The sequence below is a fragment of the Acomys minous genome (assembly GCF_964271855.1).
Source record: "Acomys minous genome assembly, chromosome: 3".
Lineage (NCBI taxonomy): Eukaryota > Metazoa > Chordata > Mammalia > Rodentia > Muridae > Acomys > Acomys minous.
In genome coordinates this window covers 28,050,697-28,069,275 of record NC_140485.1, presented here as the reverse complement: position 1 = coordinate 28,069,275, position 18,579 = coordinate 28,050,697, and the positions used below count along the sequence as shown (strand labels likewise).

At 39.5% G+C, this 18,579-nt stretch overlaps 1 protein-coding gene across 10 annotated transcripts in view; it reads right to left on the bottom strand.

The window, feature by feature from the left end:
- The window catches only part of TTBK2 (tau tubulin kinase 2), a 123,925-nt gene that overhangs the window by 43,873 nt on the left and 61,473 nt on the right, over nt 1-18,579 (bottom strand). For all 10 annotated transcript variants that reach the window (XR_014778116.1, XM_084776290.1, XM_084776297.1 and 7 more), the window contains 3 exons: nt 11,590-11,730; nt 8,765-8,869; nt 2,517-2,582 (listed from right to left, as the gene is read on the bottom strand). Coding sequence is in view for 9 of the 10 variants with exons in the window: in XM_084776290.1 (XP_084632416.1) it covers nt 2,517-2,582; nt 8,765-8,869; nt 11,590-11,730 (312 nt within the window). In the remaining variant the exon portion in view is untranslated. The remainder of the gene's footprint in view (nt 1-2,516; nt 2,583-8,764; nt 8,870-11,589; nt 11,731-18,579) is intronic.

Genomic DNA, 18,579 nt, shown 5'->3' with positions numbered 1-18,579 from the left:
CAGGCTGGCCTCAAACTCACAGTGATCTGCTTGCCTCTGCCTCCCCAGTGCTGAGATTAAAGGTGTACGCCACAATACCCGGCCTAAAGATTTTTGTTGTTTTGTTTTGTTTGTTTTGTTTTGGTTTTCTGAGACAGGGTTTCTCCGCGTAGCCTTCGCTGTGCTGGACTCACTTTGTAAACCAGGCTGGCCTCGAACTCACAGAGATCTGCCTGCCTCTGCCTCCCCAGTGCTGGGATTAAAGTCATGCACCATCACGCCCGGCTTAAATTTTTTTTTAAATTGTGTATACAGTGCTCTATCTATATCAGACCACATTATAGATGGTTGTGAGCCACCATGTGGTTGCTGGAAATTGAACTCAGGACCTCTGGAAAAGCAGTCAGTGCTCTTAACTGCTGAGCCATCAATCCAGCCCCCTAATGTTTATAATATTAACTTAATATTAATAAAATTAAACAGTTAAATATATTTCCCATAAACCATCTGGTAAACAGCTTTGTCTGCATAGTTACATATAAATCCATATGTTTTGATATAAATAATATTCTATTTAGAGATGTGGTTCAGTGGTATGAGTCCTCGCTGAGTGTGTGTAAAACCCTGTTATATTCTTAACATCACAAAAACCAGCCACCACCAAAAGCAAAACAAACATAGGGCTGAGACACAGCTCAGTTGGTAGAGTAAACTGCCTAACTAACATGCACAAGGCCCTCGACCTGTCCCCAGAACTACATAAACCAGGGTGTGGCGGTACATGCCTGTAACCCCAGGACATGGAGGGAAAAGAAGAAGGATCCAGAAGTCCAGGCCATCCTTGCTACTTAGTGAGTTGGAAGCCAGCCTGAGACATAAGAGATCCTATCTCAAAAATCAGCCAGTAAGTAAAATAAGCCTCTAAACCCAAGAAGAGCTGAAAATACAACGAACAATTTACTGATTAGCCAGTGCCTTAAGGAGTAAGAGATAACAGGAATGCAGTTCAGTGGCAGATTATTTGCCTACTAGGAAAAAGGCCCTAGATCTTATTACCAGCATTGTAAACATTTTATTTATTTATTTATTTTTTGGTTTTTCAAGACAGGGTTTCTCTGTGTAGACTTGGCTGTTCTGGACTCACTTTGTAGACCAGGTTCGCTCGAACTCACAGAGATCCGCCTGTCTCTGCCTCCCAAGTGCTGGGATTAAAGGTGTGAGCCACCATGTCTGGCTTTCATTCATTTATTTTTTTTTCATTCATTCATTTATTTTTAATTTGTAAAATGTTATTTCAACTTTTTAAATAAAAATGTTGCAAATAAAAGAATTCACACTAAAATTAACCAGACCCAAAGACAAGTTTTGTTTGTTTATTCTGTTTTTTGAGACAGGGGTTCTCTGTGTAGTCTTGGCTGTCCTAGAACTCACTCTGTAGACCAGGTTGGCCTGAATTCAGAGATTCACCTGCCTCTGTCTCCCAAATGCTAGGGTTAAAGGATTAAATTAAAAATAAGAGCAAACAGCTGGGTGTGGTGGAGCACATCTTTAATCCCATCACTCAGGGAAGCAGAGGCAGGTGGATCACTGTGAGTTTGAGGCCAACCTGGTCTATATTCAAAGCAAGTCCAGGACACCTAGGGCTGATATACAGAGAAACCCTGTCTCGACTGGGGCAGAGGGTGTCGGGGGTAATCCTAAAAGTTTTTCTTTCACTCAGTAACAAAAATGATGCTGTTTTGGTCTAGGCTATTTATTGCCTTTGCTGCAGTTGTGGGGGTTTAAGTCAAGGCTTCCCATGCTAGTCAAGAGCCTTACCACTGAGCTATGTCTCCATGCCCCTTGTTACAAAAAGAAAGGGCTTGATGTATAAAAAACTATTACATTACTATAAAGCAAACAATCTCTGTATTCCATTAGATACTGACAGTATTATATCCATATGAATTGCTTTTACTGTATTTGGGTGTGTGGAGGTGTGTGTGTGCACACATGGGTCTTCATGTGCCATGGTAAGCACGTAGAGATCAGGTAACTTGTTGGGAATTAGTTCTCTTTGTCCACTGTGTTGGTCCAAGGGTCAAACTCAGATCACCAGGCTAGGTGGTTAAGTGCCTTTACCTGCTGAGCCATCTAGATGGCCTCAACCCACTGATAATTTCTTAGAACAAAATCCAGGTATTTTATTTCTTCAAACATCTATATTTATTTTTTAATACTAATATGTAATTAAACAGATACATTCCCAACAGACATACTTAGCTGTTGCCTTTTCTGGCAAATGCAACTTCATTTTCTATGGAGCTGTCCATATCTGTCATCTACTATCTATCTTACCATGAGTTAGTGTTATGAATTCCTTTATCATTAGCAGTATACAAAATAGTGACTTAAAACAACCATTCAGGTAAATGTATAGATTAAAAGGGACCCTCAGCTCCTGAGCACTTTTTATACCTTTGAACTGAAATACGAAAATGCAGGTCTGGTACAAGGCATGAGCATGCAGTTATGATGACCCTGGGCCAGATACATACTCTGTTCCGATGAGCATTGATTGAAGCATAACGAACTGTCCCTCGAAAGCCTGCCACAGCACGAGGCTACAATAAACCACACAATAGTAAGAAATTAAACAGCAAAACATTTAACACAGTTGAACACATGAAGCAAATGGTGGAACACTACTGTCATAACAAAATGTTATTTATAGTAATTTTTATAGTGAAATTATAAAAAACTAGAAAATAAAAATCTCTAAACTACAACCTTAAAACACTGATGTTTAGTTATTTTATTTTGGTCCTATTTTCTTCTATCTGTATTTTTAATTTTTCTGTGTGTGTGTGTGTGTGTGTGTGTGTGTGTGTGTGTGTGATGTCAGGATGAGGAATGACGAATGCTTCAGTGTACATGTGGGTGTCAGAGGACAGGCTTCAGGAATGGTTCGTTCCTTGCCCCATGTGGGTCCTGAGAATTGAACTCAAGCCATCAAGCTTAATGACAAGTGCCTCTATCTGCCGGGCCATCTCACAGGTTCATCCATCTACATTTTAACGTGTGATGACATGATGTGCATTGGGCTTGGGAGATGCAGCTCAGTAACAACACCATTTCCTACTATGTGCCAGGCTTTGGGTTTGGTAGCAAGAAACACAGACACACACACACACACACACCCCTCCCTCAGCTTTGTACATATAAAAAAAAAAAAATCAAACGCAGGCCAGGGGTGGTGGCTCATGCCTTTAATCCAGCACTTGAGAGACAGAGGCAAGAAAGAGTTCACAGCCAGGCTGGTCTACAAACCAAGTCCAGGACAGCCAGGGCTACACAGAGAAACGCTGTGTTGAAAAACAAAACAAAACAACAACAAAAATAATCTTATGTTTTCATTGACCCAGAATCATGCCAAGTACCAAAACATCACAGTATACACATTAACACACAGGCACAAATATACATAAGAACATGAAGAATCACTATATAATCTAAGACGCCAATCTCACTGTATCTTGGCTATTTTATTCAAACTTAATTTGAGACTATATTTTATCTGCATAAATGATTTGTGTTAAAATTCAAGTTTTTGAGTACTTAGTTATGCTAGGTAATAGACAAAAAGCTAACATGACACCAAATAATGTCCAAATGCTACTTGGCTTACAAGATGTTCTATATCTTACCTTCTTATAATAAATCTACTATAGTTTCTTTTATCACAAATTTTTTTTTTCTAGCTCAAAATGTTATGCTTGCAGCTGGGTATGGTGATGGCGCACACCTTTAATCCTAGCACTCAGGGAAGAGGCAGAGGCAGGCAGATCATGTGAATTCAAGGTCAGCCAAGTCTACAAAGTGAGTCCAAGACAGCCATGGCCACACAGAGAAAACCTGTCTGGAAAATCCAAAACAAACAAACAAACAAACAAACACCAACCAAAAACCAAAACTTTATGCTTGTCGTTCTTCAGATGTCATCTTCCTGTGGCTGGCTCTTGTGACTAAAGCCTCTGCTTTAGGGTAGGTACTTACTCAGAAGTACTGATTGTCCTAATGTAGAACACCACTCTTTACCTGCAGTGCACTGTGTTCTTTCACAGGTGCCATGTTTTTAGAAAGCTTTTTACAGGCCAAGTCAGTTTAATTGTACATTTACCACCTATTTATTTATGTTTTATTTACTGGATCGCTTCGTTCCACAGCATACATTCTGGGAAAGTAAGATCTTGCTCACTTTATAAACACAGAAACACATATAAAACAGAAAAAAACATCATTGACAGAAAAGATCATGTAGAAAATAACTGTTACTCAAGAGAACAAACCTAAGGACCCACGGCACAGAAGAAGGAGCCGTGACAATTATGTTAAAAATTCTACGGAAATCTATTCAATAAAATTGTAGCCAGTCAGCAGTTAAAGGCACTGACTATTTTTTCAGAGAACCGGGTTCAAATCCCAGCACCCACATGATAGCTCACAATTGTCTGTAACTCCAAGATCAGACACTCTCACACAGACATACATGCAGGCAAAATACCAATGCATATAAAATGAAAAAAAGGTAAATGTAAAAAAGTTGTAGCTAGGAACGTCACAAACCTAAAGAAGTAGACACTTATATACAAGTATTATGAACTTGAAATAGACATGAGCACATCACAGCAAGACGTCAAATGTGTTCAGCTGTGGTTCTCTTCACAGCAGTAGACTCCATTGCTGTGCAGAGATGCTCCTTTGATGATGGTGGTAGCTACACTTATGTGTGGGTCTAAGGATAAGAATTAGAATGCAGTAAGGAGTGATGCTGGTCTAGCAAAGTGGAGGCAGTAGATTCTTTCTTTTAAGGTACACAACCTCTTTAGCCCAGGAAACTGACTAGATTTCCAGTACTGGGCATGAACAGGCCTTAAGTCCAATTAGGCTGTTGGTTGCAGCTGACACATGAGTGCCTGTTCTAACATCTTTATGCACATCTTGCCATGGTAGTAATTGTCATGGTTCAAGGTGTTGCACTGTATTTTCTGGAGCCATGAAAGCTAGACCAGAGACTAACAGATTGTGAGGATCTCAGCACCATTGGATACATCTACATCACAGCTTCTCCAACTATGACTCATGGAAGAGTCAAAATACCAGAAGTCGGCTGTGAAACAATCTCTCATAGACATGGCTACATGAACAAGACTGGAACAACATCCTCAGTGGATATATCAATGTGGAATGTGGGTATTTCACAGGGTCCCATCCGTAGACAAGGAAGTATAGGTAACTAACTGACTGCTGAGAGGAAAATTAGCCTGCCTCAGGAATGAGCCCCCTTATTGGCTGTCTAATGCAGAGTGATCAGACCTGAAACCATATACAAACAAAGAAAAAAACAGACTCAACAGGTTGCATTTATATACATTTGTGTATACATGTTGCAGGACATTTAATCCCATTGTGAAGAGGTGATTATGGTGTGGTTGAGCCCTAGCATACTCCTTTAATCCAAGAGCTTTCTGTTCACAGAGTTTAATAAAGTTAATCCTAGGTCAAGAGGTTAAGCAAGAAACCAGCTGACAGGGATTAAGTAGAAAGGCGGGACTTTGAAAGAAGAGTAAGATACTGTGGAGAAGAAATAATTTTTTTTTTTCTTACTTTTAGCTTTTGGCTTTTTCCTCCTGGCTGTTGGTGAGCTAGCAGGCCTTTTTCTCCTGGACCATTTAGCTGGGCTAGTAAGCTTTTGGCCTTGTTTTTAGTTTTGACTTTTTCCTTTTGAGACATTAGCTCAAGAGGAAGGTCAGCTGGGTGCTTTCTCTGCCTCTCTAAGCTAACAAGTTTTCACCCCAATATCTATCTGGCTCCCAAGTCTTTGTTGGTAAAAATCTAACAATTTGGAATTTTGTTTTTATAACAACACCTTTATCTACTGTTTCCCCTAAAAGTAAAATTAGAACTACCAGATGATCCAGCTAGTTCACTCTCAGGCATATATCCAAAGGATTCCATGTGCTCCTCATGCTTCTCAGTCTGGCCTTAAAATCACCTTGTTGCTGAGAAAGCCCCTCAACTTTTCATCACCTTCCAAGTGCTGGATCACTACCATGCCTGCTTATGTGATGCTTGGTGTCAAAACCAGACTTTCTTTTTCTTTCTTTTTTTGGTTTTTCAAGATAGGGTCTCTCTGTGTAGCCTTGGCTGTTCCGGATTCCCATTGTAGACCAGGCTGTCCTCGAACTCACAGCGATCCACCTGCCTCTGCCTCCAGAGTGCTGGAATTACAGGTGTGCGCCACCACGCCTGGCTCAAAACCAGGTTTTCATTGATTAAAACACTTTTTAAAATTTTATTTATTTACTTATTATGTATACAGTGTTCTGCCTGCATGTACACCTGCAGGCCAGAAGAGAGCATTAGATCACATTACAGATGGTTGTGAGCCACCATGTGGTTGCTGGGAATTAGACTCAGGACCTCTGGAAGAGCAGACAGTGCTCTTAACCACTGAACCATCTCTCCAACCCCCTAAAACATTCTATAGAAGTCATCAACAGTTAGTTCTCAGTGCCCAGTTGCTTCTCAGTAACACCTAATAGGAATGACAACTTTACCACCCTTCCTGAGGAACTTTCTTCACTTGCCTTCCAAGATACTACTGCTCTCTTGGTTTTCCTCTTATCTTACTGAGACTACTTCTCGCTGGTTGGGCTGGCCCATGGTTCTTCCCTGTCTACCAACATTGCTCAAAGTGTGCCAACGGCTCAGACCAAGACCTCCTTCCTCGCCTAGCCAAACCTTGTTTTCTGTTTTGTTTTTGTTTTTAATGCTGCCCCCACTTCTGGATACTGATGATTTGAACCTAGGCCTGCATCCATGATCTACTATTGAGTTATATCCCAGCCATCGTTTTCAGTTTTGAGATAAGGTCCCACTAAGTCGACCACACTGGCCTTGAGTTTACTCCGTAGTACAGGCAGGTTTTAAGTTTTTAAATCCTTCTGCCACAACCTCCCGTGGAATTACAGGCTACTGCCACCAGGTCCAACTAAACAAAGTTAGTCTATTTCTTCTTACTTAATGCTTTGTTTCTCGATAACCTCATAGCTTTGCTCTCATATTTTAACTGCTGATACAATATCTCCTTAGAAGTCTTCCCTCTAATCTATTCCTCCAGAATTTTTTCTGGCCTCTGCCCATCTCTATGTCAAGACACAGAACTCTCTGTGTTACCACTGCACAAAATTACATATTTAGGCCAGGAATAGTCATGAATGTCTTACATCTCAGCACTCTAGGGGCCTGCGAGGCAGAAGAAAAAGATCAAGTTTGGAATCAGCCAAGGCTACATACAGAAAATCGATCTCAAAAATAAATAAATTTTATTTGTGTGTCATCCTTTTTTTCTATTAAAATAACCTTAGCAAGGCTCTTTAGTTTGTCTACTTATTTACTATTGCTACCCTAGTGCCTGGATTTATGCTTCATTTATAATATATGTTCATTAAATATGTTTTGAGAGCTAGGCATGGTGGTGCACACCTTTAATCCCAGCACTTGGAGGCAGAGGCAGAGGCAGAGGCAGATGGATCTCTGTTGAGTTTAAGGCCAACCTGGAGTCCAGGACAGCCAGGGCTATTATACAGAAAAACCGTGTCTCAAAACTCCCCCACCCCCCAAAAATGATTATCATATGCAGGGCACACCTTTGATCCCAGCACTTGGGAGGCAGAGGCAGCCTGGTCTACAGAGTGAGTTCCAGGACAGCCAGAGCTACATAATTGAGACCCTCATTCAAAAATATTCCAAAAGGAAAAGAAATTCTTATATGCCTAGACTTTAATTATAGTTTGCATATATGTTGTATAGCTAGTTTATAGTTGGCTCAAAGTCAAAATTTTTTATACAATTAGTTAACCTGATACAAATGAAAATCACAATGAAAAACTAGGTTTAAACAAACTAAAACTTTAAGAGTAAACAACAGAAAAGTCACAATGAGAGATGAAATGCCAGAAAAATGATATAGAGAATGGCCTGGCCCTCTTAGTTAAAAGTAAAAGAAAGGTGTAAGCCTCTAGAAATAGCTTTAAAGGCAAACAAATGAAATATTTTCAAGAAATTTTAAGAAAATCCAATAGGAGAAGTCAGGGCCTGTAGTATCCAACCAAGACTGCTCTCTCTCATCACCTCGCTTAGCTCAATGACTCCATTCCAAGCTGCTACAGTCAGAACACATGGTTAACTTCCCTGTCAGGGCCCTGCCAAGGAGCTCCCTTTCTGGAAGGTGCAGGACTGCATCTGACAGACTTTCTCCTGACACGATTTTAGCCAGACTCTCCGAAGCCTCTTTTCACGTTGGCCTTGATTAGGAGGCACCTGAACATTTTGCGATTACAAAGTTAAAAGTCAAGTCCTCCACTGATTATATGCAGCTAACTCTAGACACCAGCTTCTTTGGTTGGTTGGTTTCGGTTTTTTGAAACAGTGTTTCTCTATGTAGCCCTGGCTATCCTAGAAGCCACTCTGTGGCCCAGGCTGGCCTTGAACTGCTTCTGCTGATCTGCCTGCTTCTGCTGGGATTATCAGCATGCACTCACCAACGCCTGACTGACACTAGTTGCTTAATCTTATAATTTACTAATCTGGTTTCGACACAAACAACATCCTTTTTTCTTTTAATTCACTGAGCTTCCTCCCCTCCTAACATTCATTATGATACATAAGTAGCATTTCTTTAAAGTGATACAAGAAGTATTAGTCTAATTGTCAAATATTAAACAGTAATGAAAAAGCTTACTGGTCTGACGTCACCACAGGAATTAGTAAACTGTCGGGCCAAGCCAAAATCAAGCATGAAACATTTCCTACACGTACTGGGGAAGCGTCCCATGGCGAAGTTTGACTAGAAAAAATAAAGATGGAAAATATATATTGTTATAATATTCAGTCTGCCTATATTTTATCCTGCACAAATTCTTCTAGTTTATAGTGTGTTTCAGACACACTACAATTTTTACTAGATATTGATATGTAATTTAGTTGCTGGTTCTACCTCTCAAGGGAAAATTAAAGCTTTTCATAGTTGAGCATTCTTGTAAATACAATTAGTGACTTGAGAAAGAGTTGTTAATGTCTACCATGAGGGAAATTGAGCAAAAATAAATTTAAATGTTTGTATAGCTACATATAATAATGCCCTAATTAAACTCAAAACTAGAATTCCTTGACATTCTAGTCTAAGTTACTGCTTAAATGACAACCCAAACTCCTAAACAAGAAAAGCTAGGGAAGAAGGGAAAAAAATACATATACACTTCAAAGAACTTTCATCACTCTCAATCTCTTAGTTAAGTATAAGGACTAGTCATGATCGTGGACACTTTTAATTCCAGAGACCAGCTGGTCTCTTGTGAGTTCAAAGTCAGACTGGTGTTTATACCAAGTTACAGTGTAACCCTGTCTTAGTAAATAAGCATATTGCAGGGCATGGTGGCCCACACCTTTAACCCCAGCACTCAGAGGCAGAGGCAGGTGGAACTCTGTGAGTTTGAGGCCAGCCTGGTCTACAAAGCGAGTCTGGGACAGCCAGAGCTGTTACACAGAGAAATCCTGTCTCAAAAAACCAACCAAACAAACAAACAAAAAAGCCAAGGAAAAAAAAGAAAAGAAAAGAATAAGCAAATAAATAAAGTAAAAGAATTTCCTATAAGCATCATAAAACTGTATCTCACTAAAATTAAGAATACAATTTAGGACCGGGCATGGTGGTGCACACCTTTAATCCCTGCACTCTAGAGGCAGAGGCAGGCAGATCACTGTGAGTTCGAGGACAGCCTGGTCTACAAAGTGAGTCTAGGACAGCCATGACTACAGAGAAACCCTGTGTTGAAAAACCATAAATAAATAAATAAATAAATAAATAAAGATAGATAGATAGAATAAAATACAATTTCAAGGAACAATGCAAAATAGACCTAAGAAAATTTTTTTTTACATTTTCTCTTTAAAAAAAAAGAAAGAAAGAAAGAAAGAAAGAAAGAAAGAAAGAAAGAAAGAAAGCTAAGCTGGGTGTGGTGTTGCATGCTTGTAATCCCAGCACTTGGGAGGCAGAGGTAGCGGATCTCTGTGAGTTCGAGGCCAGCCTGGTCTAAAGAGTAAGTCCAGGACAACCAGGGTGACACAGACAAATGCCATCTCAAAAAACTTAAAAAAAAAAAAAGCCACTGTAGACAGGTGTAGCGGCATACACCTTTAATTCCAGCAACCAGGAAACAGAGACAAAAGAATCACTTCAAGGCCAGCCAGCCTAAGCTGTATAGCAATTTTGAGGTCAGCCTTAGTTACATGATTCCCAGTCACAAACAAAACAGCCCCCAAATCTAAAATCTATATAATGTGTCAAATGACTGCAAATCTGGAAAGGTAAGTATTCAAATAAGGGAATTTATAATGGTAAAAACAAGTTGTTACATCATTGTTTGCTTTTAAAAAGTATTATTTTACTTAAGAGCTTCCTGATAAAATGGAAAGTTAGGTTTGTCAAATAATGTCAGAGAAAGGAACAGAATGACAGTAAAATACAATTGTAAAGATGATTTTATGTTGCCAAGCTATGAATCTTTAAGTTCAATTTTTCCATATATTAACTGACCTAAAATAAATCAATCATACTGTTTTATTTAAATGTAATATTAGTTAATATCCAGTTTCTAGTTTCAGAGTAGTTCTAACTCTAGAAGAACCCACTTTGAAGAAATTTAATTGCCAATTTCATGTAAACTAATTTTAGAAATGATGTAATAGCATGTGGCTATATTTTGCAAATGCACCAACATCAGTTAAATTTATGGGATATCAGAAATGATCATCTTCCCTTAAGAAGAATAAAATACCAGATAAAAAAGAAGAAAAGCATATTTCAGTAATGGAAACAATGATTTCTAAGAAAGGCAAAACAAAACAAAGGAAAAACAAATTTTATTTCTACAGTAGCTCTTAGGAGAAGATTTAGGTCTTTCATAGTTGATTATTTCTAGTAACTATAATTGGTGACCTAAAAAAATGAACAACTGTTATCAGGAAACACACAACTCAAATTAATGATTTACATGTAAGGCTGAATAATTAGCAATGCTAACATATCTAACAATAACTGGCAGGCATAGAACCTGCGTGTAAGTATGTGTGGGGTCCAGCAGACAACCTTAGGAGGTGTTTCTTAGGCAGGCGGGCTGGTGGGCCAAGCCACCTGTAAAGATCCGATCTCACCTGGTTAGCACCACCAAGGGCTCCAGGGGTCAAACTCACGACTCAAGTTCTCAGTACTGTAACGATTAAGCCATCTCCTAGGCCCCAAGCATAAAACATTTTTAATTTAGTTGGTAAGCAACATTTCAGGGTATGAGAAAAGCTACTGAAAATAAGATGTAGTTCCCAATTACCTTAAAAAAAAAAACCACAAACCTAAGAGGTAAATAATTTTTACTTTTGGGGCATTACAGAGATAAAAATATTTTTTATTTAACCACAACAAATACAGAAAACTACATTTACCATACATTCTATCTAACATGAGAATTACCAAACAATAGCCTTTTGTGCTTGGGACAGAGAAGCCCCTACCGGTTTGATGTCTCTGTGAAGGAATCCCACAGAATGTATGCTCTCAATAGACTCCAGGATCTGCCTCCCGAGACGAAGAGTAGTGCTGATGGTGAATGTGCCCCGGGACTGGCTACGCCGAAGGTCTGCCAGATTCCGACCCTGTGGAGTCAGATAATTACTTTAAAATACAGTCCTAATAATGTAATGAGACTTGAAATTGTCTATTCACTACATTGCCACATTATAAATGCTTTGGCTACATGCCTTTAATCCCAGCATTTGGAAGGCAGAGGCAGGCGAGGCTAGCCTGGTCTACAAAGTGAATCCAGGACAGGCAAGGCTACACAGAGAGACCCTGTCTCAAAAAACAAAAAAAATAAATAAATAAATAAAAAGCTCTGACTGACACAGTAGGGCTCTTGGCTCAGTTGTGATCTTTTGACTCAAAGAATATGTTCTAATAACCAGAGTGTTCCATGTTAAGAATAAGCATTTTCCTAGCCAGGCATGGTGGCACACACCTGTAATCCCAGCACTCAAGACAGAGGCAGGCAGATCACTGTGAATTCCAGGACAGCCTGGTGTACAAAGCAAGTCCAGGCCAGCCAGGGCCACACAGAGAAACCCTGTCTCTAAACAACACTCCCTCAGTAAGTCTCTTTCTCTCCTTCCCTTTCTCCTCTCTCTTTCCCTCCTGCCCCTCAGCCTCTCTTTCTACCTCTCCTTCTCTCCCTCTCCCCCCCCCACCCGTGTGTGTGTGTGTGTGTGTGTGTGTGTGTGTGTGTGTGTGTGTGTACTGTGGATGCCACTGGAAACAGAAGACCACACCTGACCCCCTGGAGCTGGAGTTAAAGATGGCTGTTAGTTGCTTAACATAGATGCTGGAAACTGAACTCCAGTCCTTTGGAAGAATAGTGACAACTTTTAACCACTGAGCATCACTCTAAGAATAAGCATGTTGTTGATAATCGCATTTTGCTTTATCCTTACTATTCTAACAAAACAAACATGAATCTTTTCTTCTTCCTCCTCCTCTTTCTTTTTCTTTCTTTCTTTTCTTCCTCTCTCTCTCTTTTTAAAGATTTATTTGTTTATTTAGTGTATGAGTGCCCTACCTGCATGTATACCTGTGTGCCAGAAGAGGGTGTCAGATCACATTATAGATGGTTGTGAGCCTCCATGTGGTTGCTGGGAATTGAACTCAGGACCTCTGGAAGAGCAGTCAGTGCTCTTAACCTCTGAGCCATCTCTCCAGCGCCCTTTCTTTGTTTCTGACAGGGTCTCAGGCAACCCAGGCTAACCTTGAACTCTCCAGGTAACCAAGGATGACACTGAACTGATCTTCTTGTTTCCAAATCCCAATTCTGAGATTACCAGTGTGTATCGCTATGCCAAATTTATACAATGCTGGGCATTACACCCAGACTCAGAGCTTCGTATATGCTAGTCACACACTCTATACTAACTAAGCTATATCATTAGCCCTTTAGACTTGACTATTTAAAAAATACAGAGAGATATCTGTTCTAGTTTCATTTCTATTACCAGGACAAACACCTGAACATAAAGTTACCCAAAGCAGCATTCCTCACTACTACCCCACACATTCCTACAAATTACTTAACTTGCCTGCATCAGTTTTCTTAAATAAAAAAAGTTAATTATACTCACTTCATATAATTCTACAAGGATTAAATAAAATCCATATGAAGTTTTTGGGATACTGCCTTGTATTCAACAAATGATTAGTACTGCTATTATCAGTAAATATTACAGGAAACAGAAGGCCATAAAAGTCAACAGAAGTTTAAAAAAGCAGGTGATGATATGAATACCTGGTATGAGTCAGCGAAAGCATGAACTAGACATCCAGGAAGGGAGCTGGTGATACCTGAGTTACTCAGAGTAAGCAGTGGTGTAACCTTATATAACTATTTCTGGCAAAATTCCATTTTTGTCTGATAATTTTCTGTCAATAAGGCCTTGAGACTGGAGGCAAGCGTCCTTGCCTTAGCCTTTGCTTGCACAGCCCATGTGCTATCATGTCCCAGGGTGTCTGTAACACCTGCCTGCCTGTTAGTCTGTGTGCTGGTGAATAAAGTATGCTATATATGCTTAAGACTTCCCATGTTCTCTAACCTGCCAACCTCCTGTGACCCTCCCTTGTCCTTGACATCAAAGCTCAGGCCTCACAAACAGGATATGACAAACATTCAGCTATCATAGCCCCAGAGAAAAAGGAGAAATATATCATTGATAACTCCTTTTAATTCTCATGGCACCCTAAAAAGTTGTTCCTTCTCCTCTCTTACCAAAAACAAACAAACAAACAACAACAACAGGTTTTTTGGTAGGTAAGCCTGTTTTTTTTCACATCTGAATTGGATTCCAAAGTGTTTTTTCCTGTGTTTTTCTCAGTGTTGCTCCACCAAGAAGACACCTTTTAAAAGTCATCAACTAGTCCTGAGGAAGAAAGCAAGGCTAAGCATCCTCTAATACCTGCCAATGAAAAATCACTGCATTTTTTTTTTTCTTGTCTTATTTTTGGGGCAGGGGGTAGGTTCTCATTTTTGGGGAAGCGGGTAGTGTACAATGGCCTTGAAATGTTTAGTCAAAGATCATCTTAAACACCTGATTCTCCTGTCTGCACTTTCCAAGCATTGTGATTACAGCATATGCTATTATGCTTATGTTCAACTTAAAAATAAACATAAAAATTTTGGCTGGGTGTTATGGTGCACACCTTTTTAATCCCAGCACTTGGGGAGGCAGAGGTAAATGGATCACTGTGAGTTCAAGGCTAGCCTGGTCTATAAAAGGGAGTCCAGGACAGCCAAGGCTACACAGAGAAACCCTGTCTCGAAAAAACGAAAAAACAAAATAAAAAAGAAAAGAAAAAAACAAAAACTAAAAATTGATTGGTAAGACTACACCCCCAGATAATACCATTATTTAAGTGATAAATAACTACCACTATCATAAGAGCAACTCAACAGGAAATCAACTAATTTGATTAATGATATCAGTACTAAATGTCATAAAATGTAATTTTATTTTAATTTTTTTGGTTTTTTCGAGACAGGGTTTCTCTGTGTAGCCTTGGCTGTCCTGGACTCCCTTTATAGACCAGGCTAGTCTTGAACTCAGAGTGATCCGCCTGCCGCTGCCTCCCCAGTGCTGGGATTAAAGGCGTGCGCCACCACGCCCAGCCATAAAATGTAATTTTATTGTATCAACTGGTGAATGGGCAAAATGCTTCATTCCTGTAATTCTAGTAGTTTTGCTGCTGTTATTAATTTGAGATGGTTCTTATGTAGCCCAGGCTAGACTGGTTCTTGCTATGAGCAGAGGGCTGACTTTAAATTCTTTTTAGTTTTGTTTTGAAACAAGATGTAGTAGCCCTTGTCTGTTCTGGAAGTTGTCAAGTTGACTATGAATTCTTAGCCTTCTGGCTCTACCTGGAGTTTGGAAATCACAGGAGTGTACCATCACAAAGAGACAAGTTAGGCCCACCCTGAACTACAGAATGAGATCCCAACTCATAACAACAACAATATACACACACCAGAAAAAAGCATCTAGCAAAATTTGAGAGGATAAATACAAAGCTGACACAAGAATAATGGGAAAGAGTTACTCTTCCTTTTTTAAAAAAGATCTTTCATATATTAATATGCAAGAAAAAAATTTAAAGCTTATAATTCTCCCAAGTAATTCTATAAATTTAACAAGAATGAACTACAAATGTTTTGGTTTTATTCTTTTGAGTAATGAAAGTGTAAGAGGCAAGCATGGTGGTGCATCCCTGTAATCCCAGCACTCAGGGAGGCAGAGGCAGGCGGATCTCTATGAGTTAAGAGTGAGGCCAGACTGGTCTACAGAGTGAGTCCAGGACAGCCAAGGCTACACAGAGAAACCCTGTCTCTAACACAAAAAAGCAAAAGAACAACAACAAAATAAACCGTGTAAGGCCAGGAATAGTAATCCTTGTACTTGGGAGAGAGATTATTGCCAAAACTTTGAGGCAACCTAGTCTACAGAGTGAGTTCTAGGCCAAACAGGGCTACACAGCAAGATACTGTCACACACACACACACACACACACACACACACACACACACACACACACTCACCAAAAAAAAAAAAAAAAAAAAAAGGAAGAAGGAAGGGAGGGAGGGACGGACGAAGGGAGGGAAAGGAAGGAGGGTAGAAGGAAGGGAGACAAAATGGGTAGCACACCTAAATGGAGAAAGCAACACAGCGATTCCCTAGAATAAGAGGAAATCAACCAGACACGGCAGCTAATAATGATAATAAGCCCAGATGCTGGTCACTTCAGCACTTGAGAGGAGGGGCCTAAGGAGTAGGATGTTAAGACTACATCCTGAGTGCAAGGCCAGCCTAGGCTACATAAGAGCCTGTCTTAAAAAAAACAAAAACAAAAACCCACACAAAATGTAAAGTGAATAAATTAAAAATAAATAAACATAACAAAAACGAGTAAAAAAAATAAACCCACACAAAAAATAAAACAAGCTGGGTGTGGTGGTGCACTCCTTTAATCCCAGCACTCGGAAGGCAGAGGCAGGCAGATCGCTGTGAGTTCAAGGCCAGCCTGGTCTACAAAGCGAGTCCAGGACAGCCAAGGCTACACAGAGAAACCCTGTCTCAAAAAAAAAAAAAAAAAAAGACTCCTTGAACCCATCTTCTTAAAAAAATCAGAAACAATAACCACTCCCATGGAAATAGGTATGTGTAACATCTGGATTGCCCCATTAAAAGGAACCAGGGCTGAGTGGAGGAATGGCTGGAACATGAAATATGGAGAATGCACACAGTACACAATGTTGCATCACAAAATAAGGATGCTTTAAAAACTGCTACCTAAGGCCAGGCAGAGGTGGTATACAACTTTAATCTCAACATGTGAGAGGCAGAAGCCGGAGGAGCTCTGTGAGTTCAAGGCCAGCCTGGTCTACAGAATGAGTTTTAGAATAACAACAACAAAAAACAGCAACAACAAAACCCTGCTACCTAATCTAGTCAAAGTATAACTCAAGGAAAGTCCCACCAGACAAGCCTGGAATATGATGGCACTTCTGATCATCCTTCTTTCAAAGGCTGAAGCAGAAGGTTTAAGGATAGCCTGGGCTACTTGGTGACACCTTTGTCTCAAACAGGAAGTTGCAATGACTGATGACATTACATGTATCAGGGCCAGGAGTCTGTAATTTTATTGAGAGGAAGGGAAGGGTAGAGAAAGATTATGAATCACAAAGGGAAGCAAGAACTCTTGTCTTTGCAGGAAAACATTAGTGAACCAACTCATCATTCTGAAAACTGATTAAAATAAAGGAGTCTAATATTAACTCTGACTTTTCTATATAAAAGGTAAACCTCAGGTAATCTAACTTTTAACAGAAGAAGTTTATCTAAACGGAGGAGAAATGATGCAGTTAGAATAGTGTGTTTGGGAATCTCAGTGAGATTTCAGAAAATGCTTACTAACGGGCTAGAAGAAAGGGGGGAAAGGACACTTTACCAATTATCACTCAAAACTTCAAAACAGGTGGATTAGACAGCAGAGAGCTAAGACCCTGGCTCTCTAACGCAACCAGAAGTTCATACGCCACCTCTGAACTGCCCTGTCAAGTAAGTGACAATCAGGATATAACTGTCAGTTTATATGAAATGGGTGCAGTGTAATGCCATGCTAAATATCAACACAGAGAAACAACCAGTAAAATCAGGAATGTAAGAATTTCTACATTAAAACAACAAAGAAAAAAAAATCTTCAAATAAATAAAACAGAAGAGCCAGCAGATCAAAAAGGTTTAAGAAATAAGCAATGTGTGAACTCTATTTATAACCAGGTCCAAGTAAGGCAAATGAAAAATAAATAAATAATAGAGTAGTCAAGAAAATCTAAAATCAGCCAATACTTGAGAGGCAGACTGAGATAGACTTCTGTGGATTCCAGAACAGCCACAGTGACACAGGGAGACCTTATGTCGAAGAAAAAGAAAAGGAAAAAAAAAAAAAAAGAGAGAGAAGAAAATCTGAAAGCAAATGTTTTAATATCACTTTTTAAAAAGATATGTATGTGGGGGCTGAAGAGATGGCTCAGAGGTTAAGAGCACTGGCTGCTCTTCCAGAGGTTGAGTTCAATTCCCAGCAGCCACATGGTGGCTCACAGCCATCTACAATGGGATCTGATATCCATTTCTGGAGCACAGGTGTACATGCAGGCTGAACACTGTATATGTAATAAATAAATAAATCTTAAAAAAAGAAGGCAATGGGATTCCATGCTGTAAAGAGCCCACTGGATGAATCATATTATTAAAAAAAAAAGATATATATGCTAGTTAAAGAAAAATTAAAGCCTGTCAGTTATAAGTATATACTGGTATGTTTTCAGCTAAAAGATACCTTGAATTTGCTTTAAATTAATCTGGGAAGGAAAAAAGAAAACACCTGAAAGGTATTGGCCATGTTTGACAACTGCCAATTAAACATATGTTTATATTATTATTCTAATATGTGTGTGTTTAATTTTTTTCCACAAAGAAGCTAAAAAAAAAAACCATCATCTCTTATGTCAGGCAATATAGATCGATGACATATTTTTCTGCAACCCCCCCCCCAGTACATGTTAAGCTATTAAAAGATGCCATGTCAAGTCTCAGTGGTCACAATATGAGGTCTGGCCATGGTCTAAGAGAACAGAGGAAAGAAATGTGTACACCTTCTTGAACTTGGAAGATTTTTTTCTTTTCTTTTTTTCTTTTGGGGTAGGTGCAGTGAACTTTGTTGATGGTATTCAAGAGAGCAGGGCTCCCTGGGCTGCTCCTGTTACTCTGGGGTCTAGGATGGAACGGTAAGGGGAGACGCTCAGTGTCAGGGGCTGAGCTGGAACAGAGATTCCTAGATTTTTAAGACCCAGTTTTATGGAAAATAGCTTAAAATCTCTGTATCAGAAATAGTTTTTTCTTTTGTTCGTATTG